The sequence below is a fragment of the Agelaius phoeniceus genome, chromosome Z (assembly GCF_051311805.1).
Source record: "Agelaius phoeniceus isolate bAgePho1 chromosome Z, bAgePho1.hap1, whole genome shotgun sequence".
Taxonomy (NCBI): domain Eukaryota; kingdom Metazoa; phylum Chordata; class Aves; order Passeriformes; family Icteridae; genus Agelaius; species Agelaius phoeniceus.
Window position 1 is genome coordinate 26,122,318 of NC_135303.1, and position 17,218 is coordinate 26,139,535.

Below are 17,218 nucleotides of genomic sequence, written 5' to 3' on the forward strand. Positions count from 1 at the left end.
GTTGACTTTGACTAGTAATTAAACACTATGTCACTATACATGAAACACAAAGGCAAAATTACAGAGAACTACACAATTTAATAATCTCAAAATAGAGAAAGGCTGGGTACAGTTAACAGCAATTTGAAAGATGGAATTTTTAAATACACCAGACTAATTTATGTGATACCAAAGTGTACTGGTTTTGGCTGAGGTCGGGTTAATTTTCTCCACAGTGGCCAGTATGGGGCTGTGTTTTGGGCCTGTGCTCAACAGAGGGTTCATTATACAGAGATGGTTGTTATTTCCGAGCACAGGTTACATAAAGCCAAGGCCTTTTCTACTCTTTATGCTGCCACAGTGGTAGGGTAGGGATGATGGAGACTGGGAAGAAACAGAGCCAGAACAGGTGACTCAAACTGACCAAAGGGATATTCCAGATCATCATCCTCAGCATATAATGTGAGAGGAAGGAGGTACACTTGGAGTGATGGCTTCCCAAATGTCATAGTTTAGGAATGGTATTCTTCAATTTAGAAGGCCCATTAAAACCATGGCACTGCTTGGTCCCCATGTCCCCTCCCTGCCTCCTGCTCCAGCAGGATGGAGTTGAAAACTGGAGGCAAAAAAGGTAAAAATCATGGGTTGACATAAGAATAATTTACTGGAAAGAGCAATAAGATAAGAAAGCAACCAGTAACTGCAGCAATTTTGATAATAAAAGGTGTAAGACTAACAATTTACACCCCCAACAAATGCTGACTGCCCACTGTAACTTCTCCCAACCTGAAAGGCAAAATTACAGCAAGAGTCCCTTTCCCCCACCCACCCTGCAAAGAGGTGCAGTTAAATGGAACAAATTAGGGTCTGGCCACACCCTCTCAGCCACACATCCTCTCAAACATTAACAAAATTTAACCCTGTCCTTGGCCAAAACCAAGATACCAAGTCACTGTCACACATGATGGAGCCCAGCTCTCCTGGAGATGGCTGAACACCTGCCCGTCCATGGAAATGGTGACTTAATTCCTTGTTTTGCTTTCCTCATGTGCATGGCTTTTGCTTTCCCTATTAAATTTTCTATACCATGAGCTGTCTAAGCTTTTACTCTTCTGATTCTCTACCGAATTCTGAACAGGGGCGGTGAGTGAGCAGCTGCCTGGGGCTTGACTGATGGCCAGGGTTACACCTCAACAGAGAGAAAACAAATCCACACATCAATTGATGTCACAGAGGTTAATGAGGCCATATGTAAAAGTAAAGATATCCTTATTGAAGCATTTATAAAACGATGTGGTCTTTCAGGGAGAATTCAAAGTTCTGATAATAACAAGAAATACTAGGGATTCTACTCTAACCAAAAGTAATTTTGAACAGTCCTAGTACATGTACCAAGTGTAAGAAGTTGTATATAAATATTCTGATATACTAATGTAAATTGTAGCAATATATTAAGTAAGTTTGCAATTCTGAAAAGAAGTGCAACTGGAGATCTTCATCCTCTTCACATTACATGGAGCATACATTGCAAGCATATATTGCACTAAAAAAAGTAATATTCTCTTTGAAAATTTAGCCCTGCTATTTCTAGATCATACCTAAGTTATCAAACCAAACCAAAACACAAAACAAAACCAGCAACTGATTTCTGTGTCTCTAGACAGCTGGGTAGAACAAACAAAAAAGCCACTCAGAGATCACAGAGGGAAGTAACCACAGCTGAGCAGGTTGTGCTCTAAAGGGAGATACTCAATTGGCAACTAACAGTGCTTTTCTTAAGCAGCAACTAAGAACTACTTAAGTAATAAGATTGGATAATAACTGCACCACTGCTTCCTCTGTGCTTTCATGTCAGAGGAAGCCTGCAACAGGCATCTTCTTGTGGAGGAAAGGAGCCATCCCACCTTACTCAATTACAACATTGCCTATGGAATTCTAATTATGAATATCCTGCATGTACTTGGCAGTACATTCCAAGATGTGTCTCAAAAGTCTCCCAGTCATTCTTGAAGCCTTGCAAGACATATATAATCTAACCGTTAACAGAGTGGTATGCAAGTAAATCTTCTTACTTCAAGCATCATGGGTTCACAAGCTTTTTTTTTAAACTTGTCTTTGTTGTTTCTTAGCCACATAAGAGCAGAGTGCGTGTCTCGGAATCTCATTTTAAGGTTCTCTTCCTTCATATGCATTATATTATTAAGTTGTCCAAGGCGATCAATTATTCCTGTAATTTAAGGTAGTGTCTTAAACAGAGTCCACAGTAAGTACACATTATAACCAGCATTTTCTGGTATCTAGTGACTACACTCCTCCAAAACTAAGGTTGTTAGTAAATGGTAAGAACTAAGTTTCTCTTTCCAGAATTGAGATGCTGCTACTTCTCAAGAAATCTATAAAACTATGAAAGCTTAAAATAGAATTAAGAACTTATCCAAAGAATAACAAAATATGGTAAGCACAGTAAAAATACAGGAATTTTGCCATGAAAGTATGTTTTTTCAAGACTTGTCCTAACTCTGTACTCAAAAACAAAAATATCCCCAGAGGAAAGAGACAGTAGGACTAGTAATGTGAAATATCTGTTACTTCATGCTAGCAAAAACCAAAATGTGTGACAAGAGACTGTGTATGAAAGCATCTACTATTCAGAAGAGACAGAGATCAGAACCTGAGAATTTTGTGCTATTCAAGATAAAATATAGTGTCTCCTTCCCCAGGTCACCTGGACTCCCTACCTCAGTTTCTTCTTGGATTCTACGATTCTTGGATTGCCAGACAGGTATGTGCAAATGAGCAACTTTCACTGAGGAATATGTATACAACACTGTTGTGTTGTGCTGGTTTGTTTGTTCCATTCCCCCTCTATGTTAAAATGGTAGTGCCTTGACTCTCCCTCCCCTCCCAGTTACTGCCTGTCACCCCAGTTGCCACATCAACCCTTGTATCTCTTTATACTCTGCCCTGGTTTCACTAGCAACTGGATGTATCCTTTGCCCCAGTGCCCTCCAGTCACTCCTCACTACCACCTTTCTTTCCAGAAACTTCAGCTGAGGGCTCGGAGTGATTGGTTCAGGGGCCAGGGCCCCTCCTTTAAGTTGTTTCCATTGGTATTTTCTGTATGTCAGTCTTATGTGCCCCGCTCCCCTCTAGATTCCCATTTGCTCCTGTACTGGTTCCACCCCTACCGCCCACACTCTTTATAAATTCATGTAATCCCAGCCCTCGTCCTCTTTGGTTGCTGGCCTCCCTAGGACTCTCAAAAAACCTGGATTTGCCCCGACCGGAGAGCGCCCTCTTCTTTTCCTGTTGTCCGCAGCCACTTTTCGGCCTCGTCCTGAACCTGGCAACGTCCCCTGCTATAAGGCAGGGCGACTGCCTGAAGCGCTGACCCGAAGCGCAGCTATCGGGTTAAGTGCCCCCCCCTGTGCTACTAGCTGTGCTGGCGAGCTAGCTGGGACGCATCTCTCTGGCCAGACAGCGGCAGACCCTGGCATCCAACATGGGGCCCTGAAGGCTTTCCAATCCAGGTCTTCATTGACCTGAGCACTTCACCGGACCCCATTGACAAGGCTGCAAAGCCTCTCTGGCCGCGGATCCAACCCCCGGTTGAGCAGACCCCGTTGTAGTGGATGGCGCTCTCAGGGGATTGGGAACGGCAGCTCTTGGCACCCCAGGAGTCGTTCCCCCAACAGGACCACTGCTCCGGTTCTTCTTTTCGCCCCTACATGATTTAATATAAGTATTCCTTTTTTCTCTTCCCCTGTCTTTTTAATGGATTTTTCCCTCAGTGCCGTAAGTGGCTCGAGGTGACTTCTTTCCTTTTTCGCTGCGCAGCCCCCTCTTTTGACAGGGGCCGGTGTGGGGCTCTTCTTGTTTTATTTAAGGTTTGCCAGAGCAGTGGGTGGTTTGAGTTGCCTCTTTTACATCAACAGCCATGGGTGCTGGGCAATTGGCAGCTCAAAAGAGGGCTTCTGCCCAAGTTGTGGGTATCCTTGGAGGGGGAGGGGATTTTGTCATCCCTAAGGTGGTTGTTCTCCCAATTTCCGGAGGTTTCTCTGGATCAAATTTGCAACCCTGATTTTTGGGGAATTGTTTCCTCCAAATTACAAAATTCCATAAAATCAGGGGATTCCTCCTTGGCGAAGATCTCGTATTGGCCCCTTCAAATTAGAACTTTACTAAAATCCGGACCGAAATTGGGGAAACAATTCTCAGTTTCCAATTTGTTCCATGGTTCCACCTCTACCCCTGTTCCTAGCCCTTGTCCCTCCCCTGCTTGCCCAGAAGTCGGGATTGAGAGGAGCAGCTCGCCCAGCACAGCGCAGGGTGTCCACCCTTACCCTGGCTCCCCTCAGAGTCCCAAATCCCCCCGGCCCTAGGAGACCTAGCCAGACTCTTAGGGGATCCTCTCTTTCCCCCTCTCTCCCAGTTCGTAAGACCCCAGTTAAGAGACCCTCCGTTCAGTTTCGCCTCCCTCCACAAGATGGCTCCCATGGAGCCCAAGATGGAGGGAGCCGCATAGTTTCTCCTGCACTTTTCTCATCTTCTCCCCACAATCCTTTTCGCCCCTGGAAAAACCCCTTCCTTTCCGCTGACTCCTCCCTGTTTCCCCCCCCGCTCCTCTTCCCTTGGTAACTCTTCCCAGTTCTCCTCCCTCTTTCCAAACCACACCTCCTGCTGCCTCCCCATGGGCAGGACCCTTGTCAACTGATGTCCCCGCCCAGTCCTCCAGCCACTCCCCTCTCCTCTCACCTCCGGTTCCTATGCTCCCACTTCTGGTTCCCATGCTCTGGTGTCCGGGGGCGGGTAGGGACCCGAGATCCAGAGCCAGTTTCTATCCCTACCACAGCTCCGGTCACCTACTACCCTGAGAGGGAGGGGAGAACACAAGCTCAATGGACCCCTTTTCCCCACCATCAAATAAAGGAGTTATGCAAAGCCCAGAAGGATTTCTCCCAGGAGAGTGAATACTTCTGGGGGATCCTGAGGGCGACACTGGCTCAGTTGGAGGTTACCCCCTCTGACCTGCAATCCCTTTTTTCATGCCTGCTTAACCCCCTTGAGTTTGCATTATAGGAAGCAGCCTGGAAAAAGGAAGTGGTGGAGATCCTCCCATCCCTGTGGAATAACCCCTGTACTGGGCATAATTTAGATGGTTGGGTTATTTCCACTGTGAGATGGGGAATTGGGCCGAGGGGCACTCTCAGGCCAGGGCCATCCCTGCTGAAGTGCTGAGGGAGAGTAGTACAGCGGCTGAGAGAGCCTTTTTAAAATTGCCATCAGCGGTGTCTCAGGTTTCCTATTCTAAAGTTACTCAGCGCGCAGACGAACCTTTTATCACCTTTGTTGAACGGCTGCACAAAGCTATTGAGTTGCAGGTACAAGGCGAGGGAAACAGGATGGAACTCCTCAAGGAAATGGCCTTGACAAACGCCAACTCCGCCTGCAGGGATGCCATCCTTACCCTGCCCCTGGACCCTTCCCCTACCCTGCAACAAATGCTCGAGGTCTGCTCGCGCAGGGTCTCCTTAACATCAGGAGACCCTGACCACAGGGCTCGACCACCACCTCGAAGAGTTGGCACTGTAGACACCATGGACATCTTGTCTGCAGACTCTGGTGCTCCTCCAAACAACCATCCACCACGGCCTGACACCCCTGGACCATCCCAGAGGACGACTTCCCCTTGTCATCTGTGCGGGAAGTTAGGGCACTGGATGCCCAACTGCCCCTTAAGGGGGCAATTCCATGAATTTAAAAAAGAGCAAGGGCTTCAGGGGAAACCCCTGCAAAAAAACTAAGGTGTGAGCGCAGTCCCCCCCTGCGCAAAGACATAAATAAGGTGGGTTTGTTACCATCTCGCGGGGAGGGGAAAGAGGGAGAATCACCTGCTGCCACAGCCAGATGGGACTTTCAAATACCAGACTTGTCTTTTTTACTTTGTCTCCAACCTGTGCCAGTTTTAACCAGTCTTTCTAAAAATGAACCTTACAGGCTGCAGCTGACAATGTCACTCCACCTCCAGGACTCTGATTTCCATCAGTGACCATGTGCCTGGAGTGCCCAGGTAACTGGGGACGGATCAGCTGTAAGTATGTGGTTATCGGAGACACAAAGTTTACACCATTGAGTTGAACATTGTCCCGGGTCTCTTGACATCCAACCCAGGGCAATTTTCAATGGGGCTGTACTGTGTCCGTCCTCCCCTCTTCCTGCCCAAAGGACAGATCATTGCTCAGGCTATTCCTGTGCCTGAGCTGACCTGGGTCCCAGGACTACCTGCTTCATCACTGCAAGACAGTCACCCTTCGGTAGCCTGGGCTCAGGTCCTGGGGCAGGAGAAACCCTGAATAACATGTCAGCTTTCGAAGGGGGGAGACCACAAGCCTCTTAGAATCCTTTTGGACACAGGGGCAGATGTGACGATCATTCCTTCCAGGGAATGGCCGTTGTGTTGGGAATTGCAAGATGTGGCTGGACACATTCATGGTGTTGGGGGTTTACAATTGGCAAAACAGTCTAAGAGCACCGTACAAATAAAGGGGCCAGATGGGCAATTGGCATCTATACACCCATTCATTTTAGATTACACGGAACCCCTGTGGGGGAGGGACGTCCTTGCCCAATGGGGAGCCCGAATTGACCTTCCAGTGGCTCCTCAGGTTTTTCGGGCTGCAGTCACTGAGGGGCGCCCTACCTGGAAACTGAAGTGGAAATCTGATGAACCAGTACAGGTAGTGCAGTGGCCGCTCAATAAACAAAAATTGAAGGCACTCAATGAGCTCGTCAAGGAGCAGTTACTTAAGGGCAACCTGGTGGAGACCATGTCTGAGTGGAACACCCCAGCGTTTGTCATCAAAAAACCAAAAAAAGATTAGTGGCAGCTCTTTCACAACCTCCGCAAAATTAATTGAAGATATGGGCCCCCTCCAACCAGGGATGCCGTCCCCGGCGATGCTCCCCCGAAACTGGAATTTGGCCATGATAGATATCAAAGATTGTTTTTTCCAAATTCCCCTTCACCCGGATGATGCCTCACGTTTCGCCTTCATGGTTCCCTCCATCAACCGTGGAGCCCCAAGCAAGCGCTACCATTGGTGTGTTCTTCCACAGGGAATGAAGAACAGCCCTGTCATTTGCCAATGGTATGTCGCTTCCTTGCTGTCCCTGATACATACAGCTGCTGAGGATGCCATCATTTACCATTACAGGGATGACATCCTTGTTTGTGCTCCAACTGAAGACATACTGGCCCATGTGCTTGACTTGACAATCAATGCATTGGTTGCTGCAGGGTTTGAGCTCCAGCAGGACAAGATTCAAAGGATGTCACCCTGGAAGTACCCGGGCCTGGAAATAACAAGGAGGACCATTGTTCCCCAAAAATTGGCGATCAAAACCAACATCAAGACCTTGGCAGATGATGTCCATCAGCTGTGTGAGTCTTTGAATTGGGTAACGCCTTGGCTAGGAATTCCAACTGATGACCTAGCCCCTGTTTTCAATTTATTGAAAGGGGGAAAGGAGCTTAGTTCTCCTAGGTCACTTACTCCAGAGGCTCAGGCAGCACTGGAGAAAATCCAACAGTCCATTTCGGCCAGGCAGGCCCACAGATACCAACAAGGCCTGCCGTTCAAATTTGTCATATTAGGAAAGTTGCCACACCTCCATGGGGTGATTTTCCTATGGGATGAAAACATCAAGGGGAAGGACTGGGGCTCGGGGGACCCTCTCTTGGTTATAGAGTGGATTTTCCTCAGCCATCATAGGTCCAAAAGGATGACACAGCCATCAGAGCTGAACATCAGGCAGAACTGATCAGAAAAGCGAGATCGCGGATCAGGGAGTTGGCTGGTTGTGACTTTGACTGTATTCACATTCCCATCAAATTGGAATCGGGCCAGTTCAAAAAGAAAACTTTTGAAGAACTGCTTGAGATTAATGAAATGCTTCAATTTGCTCCGGATAGCCACACAGGCCAAATTGCTGTCGATCGGCTGGCCCATAAATTATTTACCAAGACGTTCAATTCTCTCCATCAATAAAGGGGATTCAGAGCAGAACTCCCTTGAAAGCGTTGACTGTTTTTACTGACGTGTCTGGAGCATCCCACAAATCAGTGATGACTTGGAAGGATCCTCAAACTCAGTGGTGGGAGGCTGATGTCGCTAAGGTGGAGGGTTCTCCACAGGTAGCTGAGCTCGACGCAGTCGTCAGGGCTTTTGAGAGGTTGTCTGAACCCTTCAATTTGGTTACAGATTTGGTTTATGTTGCAGGTGTAGTGTCCAGAGCCGAAAATGCAGTTCTTCAAGAAGTGTCTAATATTCCTTTGTTTAACTTGCTCTCCAAATTGGTTGTATTAGTCTCCCGCTGAGAGCAGCCTTTCTTTGTGATGCACATCAGGTCACACACCGACTTGCCGGGGTTCATTGCGGAGGGCAATCGAAGACCGGATGCCCTTGCCGCCCCTGTTCAGATGGCCCCGCTCCTTGACCTGTTCAGTCAAGCTAAAATCAGCCACCAGCAATTCCATCAGAATGCCCCTGGCCTTGTTCGGCAGTTCCAACTTACTCGAGAACAGGCCAAGGCGATTGTGGCTACATGTCCCCAATGTCAGTCCCATCAGCTCCCATCATTCAGCTCTGGAGCTAACCCCCGAGGCCTTTCTAGTTGCAAGGTGTGGCAAATGGACGTAACACATGTCCTCTCTTTAGGCTGGCTGAGTTACATACATGTCTCAGTGGACACTTTCTCCGGTGCCATCTATGCCTCTGCCCACACAGGTGAGAGGGCAGTTGATACCGAAAAACATCTCGCGCAGGCCTTCGCTGTCCTGGGCATCCCCAAGGTCATCAAAACTGACAATGGCCCAGTGTATAAGTCCAGGGAACTGAGGAGCTTCCTGCAGCAATGGGGAATAGAACATAAGACTGGCATCCCCTATTCCCCGACAGGCCAAGCTGTGGTGGAGAGGACCCACCAGAGCCTGAAGAGGGTTCTTGAGCAACAACATACAGCCATGAAGGTGGAGTCCCCCCATGTCCGTCTCGCCAAAGTTCTTTTTACCATCAACTTTTTAAACTGTTCCTTTGAGAATTTGAACCCTCCTATTGTGCGACACTTCGGGCAACATAAACAGCTGCAGCCGAAGGCCAGGCCTCTGGTCCTAGTTAAGGACCCAGAGACCTGGAAAACGGAAGGGCCATTTGACCTGGTCACCTGGAGGAGGGGGTACGCTTGCGTGTCCACTCCCTTGGGTCTCAAGTGGGTACCATCCAAGTGGGTCTGGCCCTTCCTCCCAAAGAAGGCACTTAAGGTTGGAGCAGTGGCGCAGGTTGAGAAGGCCTGCTGGCGAAGGAGGCGGAAATGCTTCTCCCTTGATTTCGACCTCCTTTAATCTTCCCTCAGGGCAGAACTCAAATTTTCCAGTCAGTCTTTTAATTATTCTCTTATCGTTTTAGTGACCCTCACCCGGATGGCCCATTTCCCCACCAACATCATCCTGCTGGCAACAGCACTCAGGTCCTTCGTTCCACCCTTGGACCCCTGGATCGTCCCCCAGCCGAAAACTAATGTCTGGCGGACTCTTGTCAAAGCCCTTGGCCAGGATCATATATGCCTAGACACCGGTTCAGCAGAGGACCCGATGTCGTCGTGCCTTGTGGGGATCCCTCTCCCTTCCCAGTGACTTTTCCTCTCCTCTGGCCACCTCATGCACTTCCCTGGTCTCTAAATAGATCTCCTCTCTGTTACACTTTGACCCCAGGGTGGGCCTGGAGGAATGGAATCAAAGGGCTGGTCCCTTTAAATTCGGAACCCCTCGAATTTGAGTTGCTTGGCTCCGCCAACGCCTCTTTTTGTTTTCAGTTTCTTCTGCCCTTCACCCCAGTTCCGTTCGGCAGTCTAAAAACTAATAAAGTGCCGAGAAATGCTGTGGAAGTGCCATCAAAATCCATGCACCGTCCGCCCCTGGAAGCAAGCCCCTGGCTCTACACCATGGTGTGTTTTTAATTTGCGGAGACCGAGCTTGGGCAGGCATCCCCTCTCACTTTATCGGAGGTCCCTGCACAATCGGGAGGCTGTCGCTGTTAACACCCAACGTGACCCAAATCAGAGATTGGAAATTGAAAAATGTCACACAAAATTCGGCCCGTTCCAAAAGAGATCTTAAAGATCTTGACCCAGAGTGTGACTCTGAAATGAATCATTGGCCAAAGCCAAAAATGGTTGCAGTTACATTGTTTTTGCCCTGGGTATCTGCAGCCAAGTCTCTAGGTGAATTGGCCTGCCTAGAGTGTTGGGTTGTTAAGCAAGGCAATCTTACATCAGTCACTCTATTGGACCTCCTATCAGACGAGGAAATAACAAGGAAGGCAACTCTTCAAAACAGAGCAGCAATTGACTTTCTGCTCCTCCTACATATCATCGTTGTGAAGAATTCGAGGGCCTCTGCTGTTTGAATTTATCATCCAAGGCCGAAGACGTGAGGACAGCAAAATGCAAGATCTGGTTCACAATATCAAGAAAGAGATGTCAGACTGGCTGGGGGACATCTTTTCAGGATGGGGCCTTTCGGGTTGGGTGGGGTCAAATTTGAAAACTGTCCTTTGGATCCTCTTTATTTTGATTGTAGCTTTAGCTGAATGTTCTATCGTTTGGAATTTAATCAAGAAACTGCTAGGTAGGATCGTTCCTACCCCGGACATCAACCAGGTCATGGCTCCTGAAGGACAGTCAGAGGAAGCAGAAACCCCTAAAGAAGATCAATGGGACCCTGCCCCTCTGAGCCATCCCTGGTTGGGAGATCCTTACTTGGATGCCGAGTATTATAACCAAGTTCAATTCACCTCTGTTTAAGCAATCAATTATTTTTCTTTTTCTTTTTTTAAACAAAAAAGGGGGAGATGTTGTGTTGTGTTGGTTTGTTCCATTCCCCCTCTATGTTAAAATGGTTCTGCCCTGGCTCTCCCTCCCCTCCCAGTTACTGCCTGTCACCCCAGTTGCCACGTCAACCCTTGTATCTCTTTATACTCTGCCCTGGTTTCACTAGCAACTGGATGTATCCTTTGCCCCAGTGCCCTCCAGTCACTCCTCACTACCACCTTTCTTTCCAGAAACTTCAGCTGAGGGCTCGGAGTGATTGGTTCAGGGGCCAGGGCCCCTCCTTTAAGTTGTTTCCATTGGTATTTTCTGTATGTCAGTCTTATGTGCCCCGCTCCCCTCTAGATTCCCATTTGCTCCTGTACTGGTTCCACCCCTACCACCCACACCCTTTATAAATTCATGTAATCCCAGCCCTCGTCCTCTTTGGTTGCTGGCCTCCCTAGGACTCTCAAAAAACCTGGATTTGCCCCGACCGGAGAGCGCCCTCTTCTTTTCCTGTTGTCCGCAGCCACTTTTCGGCCTCGTCCTGAACCTGGCAACGTCCCCTGCTATAAGGCAGGGCAATTGCCTGAAGCGCTGACCAGAAGCGCAGCTATCGGGTTAAGTGCCCCCCTGTGCTACTAGCTGTGCTGGCGAGCTAGCTGGGACGCATCTCTCTGGCCAGAGAGCTGCACAACGCCCTCACTAGCTGTCAATCTTCAGTTTTTAAATTTAATTTCATTATTAGAAAGGACTAATTGCAAATCCCAGACTAATGTAAAGAAACTCTGGAATTAAGGTTACCTAAAGTTCATCTAAGAAGGACAATTGCAGCATCAGCAGCTAATATACTACATATAATATATGAAGTAGCTAAAATACTGTCTCTTCAAAGCAAACTGCTTTCTCCGTCAGGTTTGGGCTTGCTTTTCGTAACCTGCTAACTACAGACCTTCCTTTTTAACAAAAAAATCCCCCAAACCTCCAAACTGCCAAAGGACTCTCCTTCCAGATATCAGAAATGCTGATTCCTTGAAGGATAGTTTTAAGGTCAAATTTTAATTTTGCATCTTCTTGTTCAATTTTGAAAGTGGTTGTTATTTTTAATACAGCTGTTAACAAAAGAGAGGACTGCTATACATGTAGGCCAACTACAAATAGTAGTTGAAGTAAACACCTTGAATTATTTCATTACAGCAGGACAAGGAGATTCTGTACAAGCAGATGCATTAAAATAATAAAATAAATTGACAAAGAAAAACCTTAAGTAACTTACTTTTCTCTTCCCGCTCTTGGTTGTTTTTTTCTGCTCTTAGATCACTAACATCATTATCAATATTTGCCTTCTCTTCTTGTAATTTTTTCAGCTCAGTATTAACAGCATCGATTTGTGGCTGAAGATTCTCACAGATTGCCATTGTATCCAGCTCATTCTGCCACTCCTCTATTATTTGTTGAGTTTGGTGTATTTTCTTCTGCCTGTTTGTTTCTTCATCTTTTTTCATTCTGAATGCTTGATTAATTTCTTCAATCTAAAAATTTGGAGTATTTCAAACAAGAAATGAGTTTGGTATACAGAACCTACAACAAATACCTAGGATATCTGTGCAACTGCTATTAAATGCTGACATAACCATGCACCCAAACCCCAAGAGTCTGTTACAGTTCCAACAGCACTATGACACAGTTCCAATAGCACTATGGCAGTTGAAGAACATAAGCAAAAATACAATCAAGCCTATAAACCAATTTTTGAAGTTCCTTCATTTTCACAAAAGCAGAACCTTAAAGGTTAATAAACTGACTAACCATTGCTTAATACATCTGAAGTTTAGTCTATGATTAAGTAAAATCTATAGCCCAAACACAACTTGGAAGTTTTGACTTTGCATCCTTATACATTTCATTTACTATACATTTCTTGACCAAGTGCATAGATGAGACTGTTTCACAGCCTTGCAAGGATGTTTCTTTTACAAGATGCAATATGTATATCCTTAGAAGCAGCAACCAACAGCCTCTACAGTGTGAGTAACCCCTCACACTATAGAGGCTGTAGCTTTTCAAGGAAAGTCTATCACAAACGGCATGTGTGCATATGTCTGTCAATCAATATATACACACACACTGTCTATTTTAGTAGGCAACATAATTTATGCAGTATACACCTCTCTCTTAGTAATTCCTGTTTGACTGATAGAGTTGTAAAGATGCATTGTGTACCAAAGGGAGTGAAGAGTACAAGGACTTGCAGCATATTCATTGAAATTTGCCACTCTGCTAACAGAAGAGCAGACAAAAAACCCAAAAACACACACCAAGAAAAGTCAGCAAGGGTCTTACCTGTTTATCTTTCATCTCCAAAGCATCTTGTTTCTCTTTACATTTCTGGGAAATATTTCTGATTTCAGCAGTCTGCATATAGCAAGATATTTAAATTTACAGTCATAAATTCAGTTATATTTGTAAAAAGCAGTCAGATTTTGAATAACATCTTGTATATGCACAACTAAGTATTTACTCCCCATTTTACTACTGACAAAGCCATCCTTTCCCATTTCTTATTTTTAACTGTATCTGTAGCAGCAATTTGTCAAGACTTGCATAACAGCATTCATACTGTACTGTTCACAACCATTCCGCTATAGGTCTGCAAATTTTGGCATGACATAGAGGAAGCGCCTAATCTGAAATTGAAATACATCCATCCTTGATTTCAATACAAATGTTACATTCAGATGCCTACAACTATAAAATGTTCTTGCCTCTTTCTCCAAACCAATTTTGCAAAGAAAGGTGATCCTAAAGAGCGAGCAAGGCTTAAGCTCCTAGGCACAGGATGGCCAAACCAGGTTTTGTCCAAGTCATCCTACCCCTGAACTGCATTGTGCTAGAGCTAGATCCTACACAACTGAGCTTGACAACTTGTTGGCTCATGTGTAGGCATGCATGTCTCTGCTCTTCCTCTATCCTCAGCTTCTATAAAGCAGAAGAACAATATAGGTTGGAAGGAATTTCTTGGCATTACCCAGTCCTATCCCTTCTCAGAGCGTGGTTTTATTAGGTCAAGTTGCCCAGGCACTCACACAGCTGAGTTCTGAACACAGGGGAAATACACTATCTTTTCTCTGAAAACTGCATTCCTCCTTCCCTAAACCCTCAAGGCTGAAGCACTGTGAAGAGAATACTGGAACACTGCAGAAGGATGGAAAGATTGTAAGTAAATTCCAGTGCATACATGGAAACCAACACAGCACTCCCAGCAGAAGAAATGTCTTCCTACAAAAAGTCATACTGAAAACAATAAGATGCATCAAAAAAAGGAGAAAATAAAACTATGCAGAATTTTTTCTCTACCCCAACCTAAAAAAGCCCCCAAATTTTAAGAGTCATGCAGACAGTTTGCATAAAGCCAACACAGAAGAAATACATCTGGGTCTTGCAGTTAACTGCTATGAAGTAATGATTCTGTGATGCTCTTTTCAAAGAGTTCACAGAGGCAGCCTGAAGAGGAAGCTCTCTCCAGGAAACTGATGCACAATGTTCACAAAACGGCTCTCAAAATTGGGGCACTACTAAGGAACCGGAATTCTATTTTTCATTTACCACTGTATTTTCAGTTATATGTTTCTAGATAAACCTATCTACAGAACAGACAAACAACTAGAATTGTCTTTATGATTTTCATTGTATAACCAAAAAAGACTGCTTTAGGCCATTAAATATTGCTAGAAAGCTGCATTACATAGTTAACTCTGTTCAAATGCCTTTAAAGAGCCTGAAGAAACTGTTCTGAAAATACACCATTTCAAACTTTTCCTATAAAATGGGTCCATTTCTTTTTTCCACATTCTACATGATACCACTCAAACCACCAAGTCTTACTAAAAATTTTTATTCTAATCCAGAAATTGAAAGGGTTTTTACACAAAGAGACAGGAGAAAAAGTAATACAATGTCTGGATATATTAATATAATTCCCAGATTTACTCCACCTTTCTTTGCTGTTCAGCTCCTTCCAGACAAAAATTACAAATCCATACAGGGCTTTTTGCCAACAAACTTCAAGAACAACAAAATGAAGGTGCGGTTATTTCTGCTCTCACATAAATATCCTCATGTTAAGATAAAGATCTCAAGAAGCAGTCAGAATTAAAGTTATTTGATAATGGATATAAGCCTCGAGCAAAGGATCTGAAGAGAATTATATTCCCTACAGGTCTGTGTATCCAGAATAGAGCAGACTTAAATATTAAACTGCTTTCCCTTAATGTCAAATTGAAATTAATCAACTCTTTCTGGCTTACAGAACATTCACCTGTGAAATTCTTGCCAAATGCCTGCATTTGTACAAAGACAGAATTTTAAGTTACAAAAAATTCAAGCAGTCTATGAAAAGGTGAGGCACTAATCACGACATAGTTTTGATGTAGTATGACAGTGCAAGACTTAAGTAGCTTATAATGGCTTTAAGCTGCTATCTCCTGACAGTGCAACCAGCACTGATTCTCCTTTCCAAAGACATTTCAACAGCCCAAGTCTCAAAGTATGTGTGAGGGAAAGCCATTTCAGCAGCTGAAAGAAAGGTACTGCCACAAAAGTTCAGAAAGCAGCAATACATCTCTCAGATCTTCTTAACTTGCCTGGTATCTTGCAAATAGCTAATGCCATAACAACATATATAATACATTCACTTACATCTTTTTCCACAATTCTGGACTCTGAGCTCAAGACAAAATTATAATCATTCAATCTAGACTTGAACATATCATTTAACATCAGAAAAAACAGGTTTGGAAGCGTCTTAGTATACTACTATATATAGAATATTATTAGTTATGAATAAAATACAAAATTTTAACTCATCACTGGAAAGTCATATTAGAGTATCTCAGTTAGTCTTCAATAAATTACTTATTTCCAATTTATCCTCTTTCCTTCTTCCTGTATTTTTGGCTACTGGAATACTGTAGAACAAATGTACCTAATCCAATTTCCAGACATAAATTATTTATTTATTATTAATTCATTAATTAATAATTAATTAGCACACAGTTAACCTTTTGAATATAGAGTATATGAAAGCTTTACTCAACAAGTTTAGATTGAAAAGAAAAATATGCTGATTCAAGAGTATGAATTAATCATCTCGAACATTCTCTTAGGTTTTCCTCCACTCTTTTGTAGGAAGCGCCTATGCTGAGCAAGCTCCCTGCAAGTTAAAACTAAAATGATCATTGCCTGTCCTAGGTTTCTTATAGAAACAAAGTAGAACCTTTAACAAAAAAGATTACTTTTATGTGAATACAGCCCAATACTTCCAAGAACAGCGGTACCAATGGTTAGAACTGCTCCCAGTTCCAAAAAAACAGAGTAGCTTGATACATACAGGTAAAACCTAACACAATAAGACCAAGCAGTGAGAACAAAGTTTATCAATTCACAAGCATGAAGGCATTGTTGCATTATGAAAATCAAATTTCCAGATGTTAACTTTTCTCTAAGAAAGTACATTTAAACAACAAAAACCTTCAAAACAAAAAGCCCAACCAGACCAAAAAGAGGCAACAGCAGTAAGACTACAACATTTTGGAACACTGAGGTATTTTGCCTCACAGCACAATAAACTCTTGCAATACTGTAGGAGACAAAACCTAATTACTTTTACCAAAGAATTTTCTTATAATTATGAGGTACTTGAGTACTTCCTAATGTTAGTGTAGCATTTATCACAACAAAAACAATGTTGTGAACAAAAATCTGTAGGAGTTTTTTGCCTGGTCTTTCTGCTCTGGTTTTCGGTTTGTTTTTTATTTAGGGTGAGGGTGTGTTTTGGCTTTTTTTTTTTTTTTTGACAAAGCACATAACTAGTTTATTAACTCAGTGTATTAAATGCCACTGAAGTTTCAGACCCTCATTCTACAAACAAAATTCACTGAAGCAAACAAACATTCTCATATGATCATTTAACTTTGGTTATCCACTACAAATTTGTGCAGCTTATACACACAATGACTTCTGCAGTCTGAATAGCAAATACTAGTCAAAATCCTGCAGGAAATTACAGTACTCTTATTTTCCATATGGAAATAATATTTTTTTCATAAACCCAGGAAGAGCAGCTGCTACATAAACTGTAACATATAAATAGGTTTACCATTAAATTCCCTTATAAAAATATTCACAACAAATGGACGATTACTGTCTAATTAAAAAATCAAGTCCTACTTATGCAATTATGTTCAATATTAGAGGAATGCTTTTAGGCCAGTAAAGTTGTCATTTACCTTAAATAAACCATATTTCAAGAAGATAAGAGGAGTGAACATCCCACAAACCCAAACCACAGGACGGATGAAAACAGGCATCTAAT

At 44.0% G+C, this 17,218-nt stretch overlaps 1 protein-coding gene across 1 annotated transcript in view; it reads right to left on the bottom strand.

The window, feature by feature from the left end:
* SMC5 (structural maintenance of chromosomes 5) overlaps positions 1 to 17,218 on the bottom strand; it is a 49,982-nt gene that overhangs the window by 20,679 nt on the left and 12,085 nt on the right. Inside the window, exons 8-10 of the mRNA XM_054652095.2 lie at positions 13,189 to 13,260; positions 12,122 to 12,377; positions 2,052 to 2,206 (exon numbers count right to left, since the gene is read on the bottom strand). Of these exons, the coding sequence (XP_054508070.2) occupies positions 2,052 to 2,206; positions 12,122 to 12,377; positions 13,189 to 13,260 (483 nt within the window). The remainder of the gene's footprint in view (positions 1 to 2,051; positions 2,207 to 12,121; positions 12,378 to 13,188; positions 13,261 to 17,218) is intronic.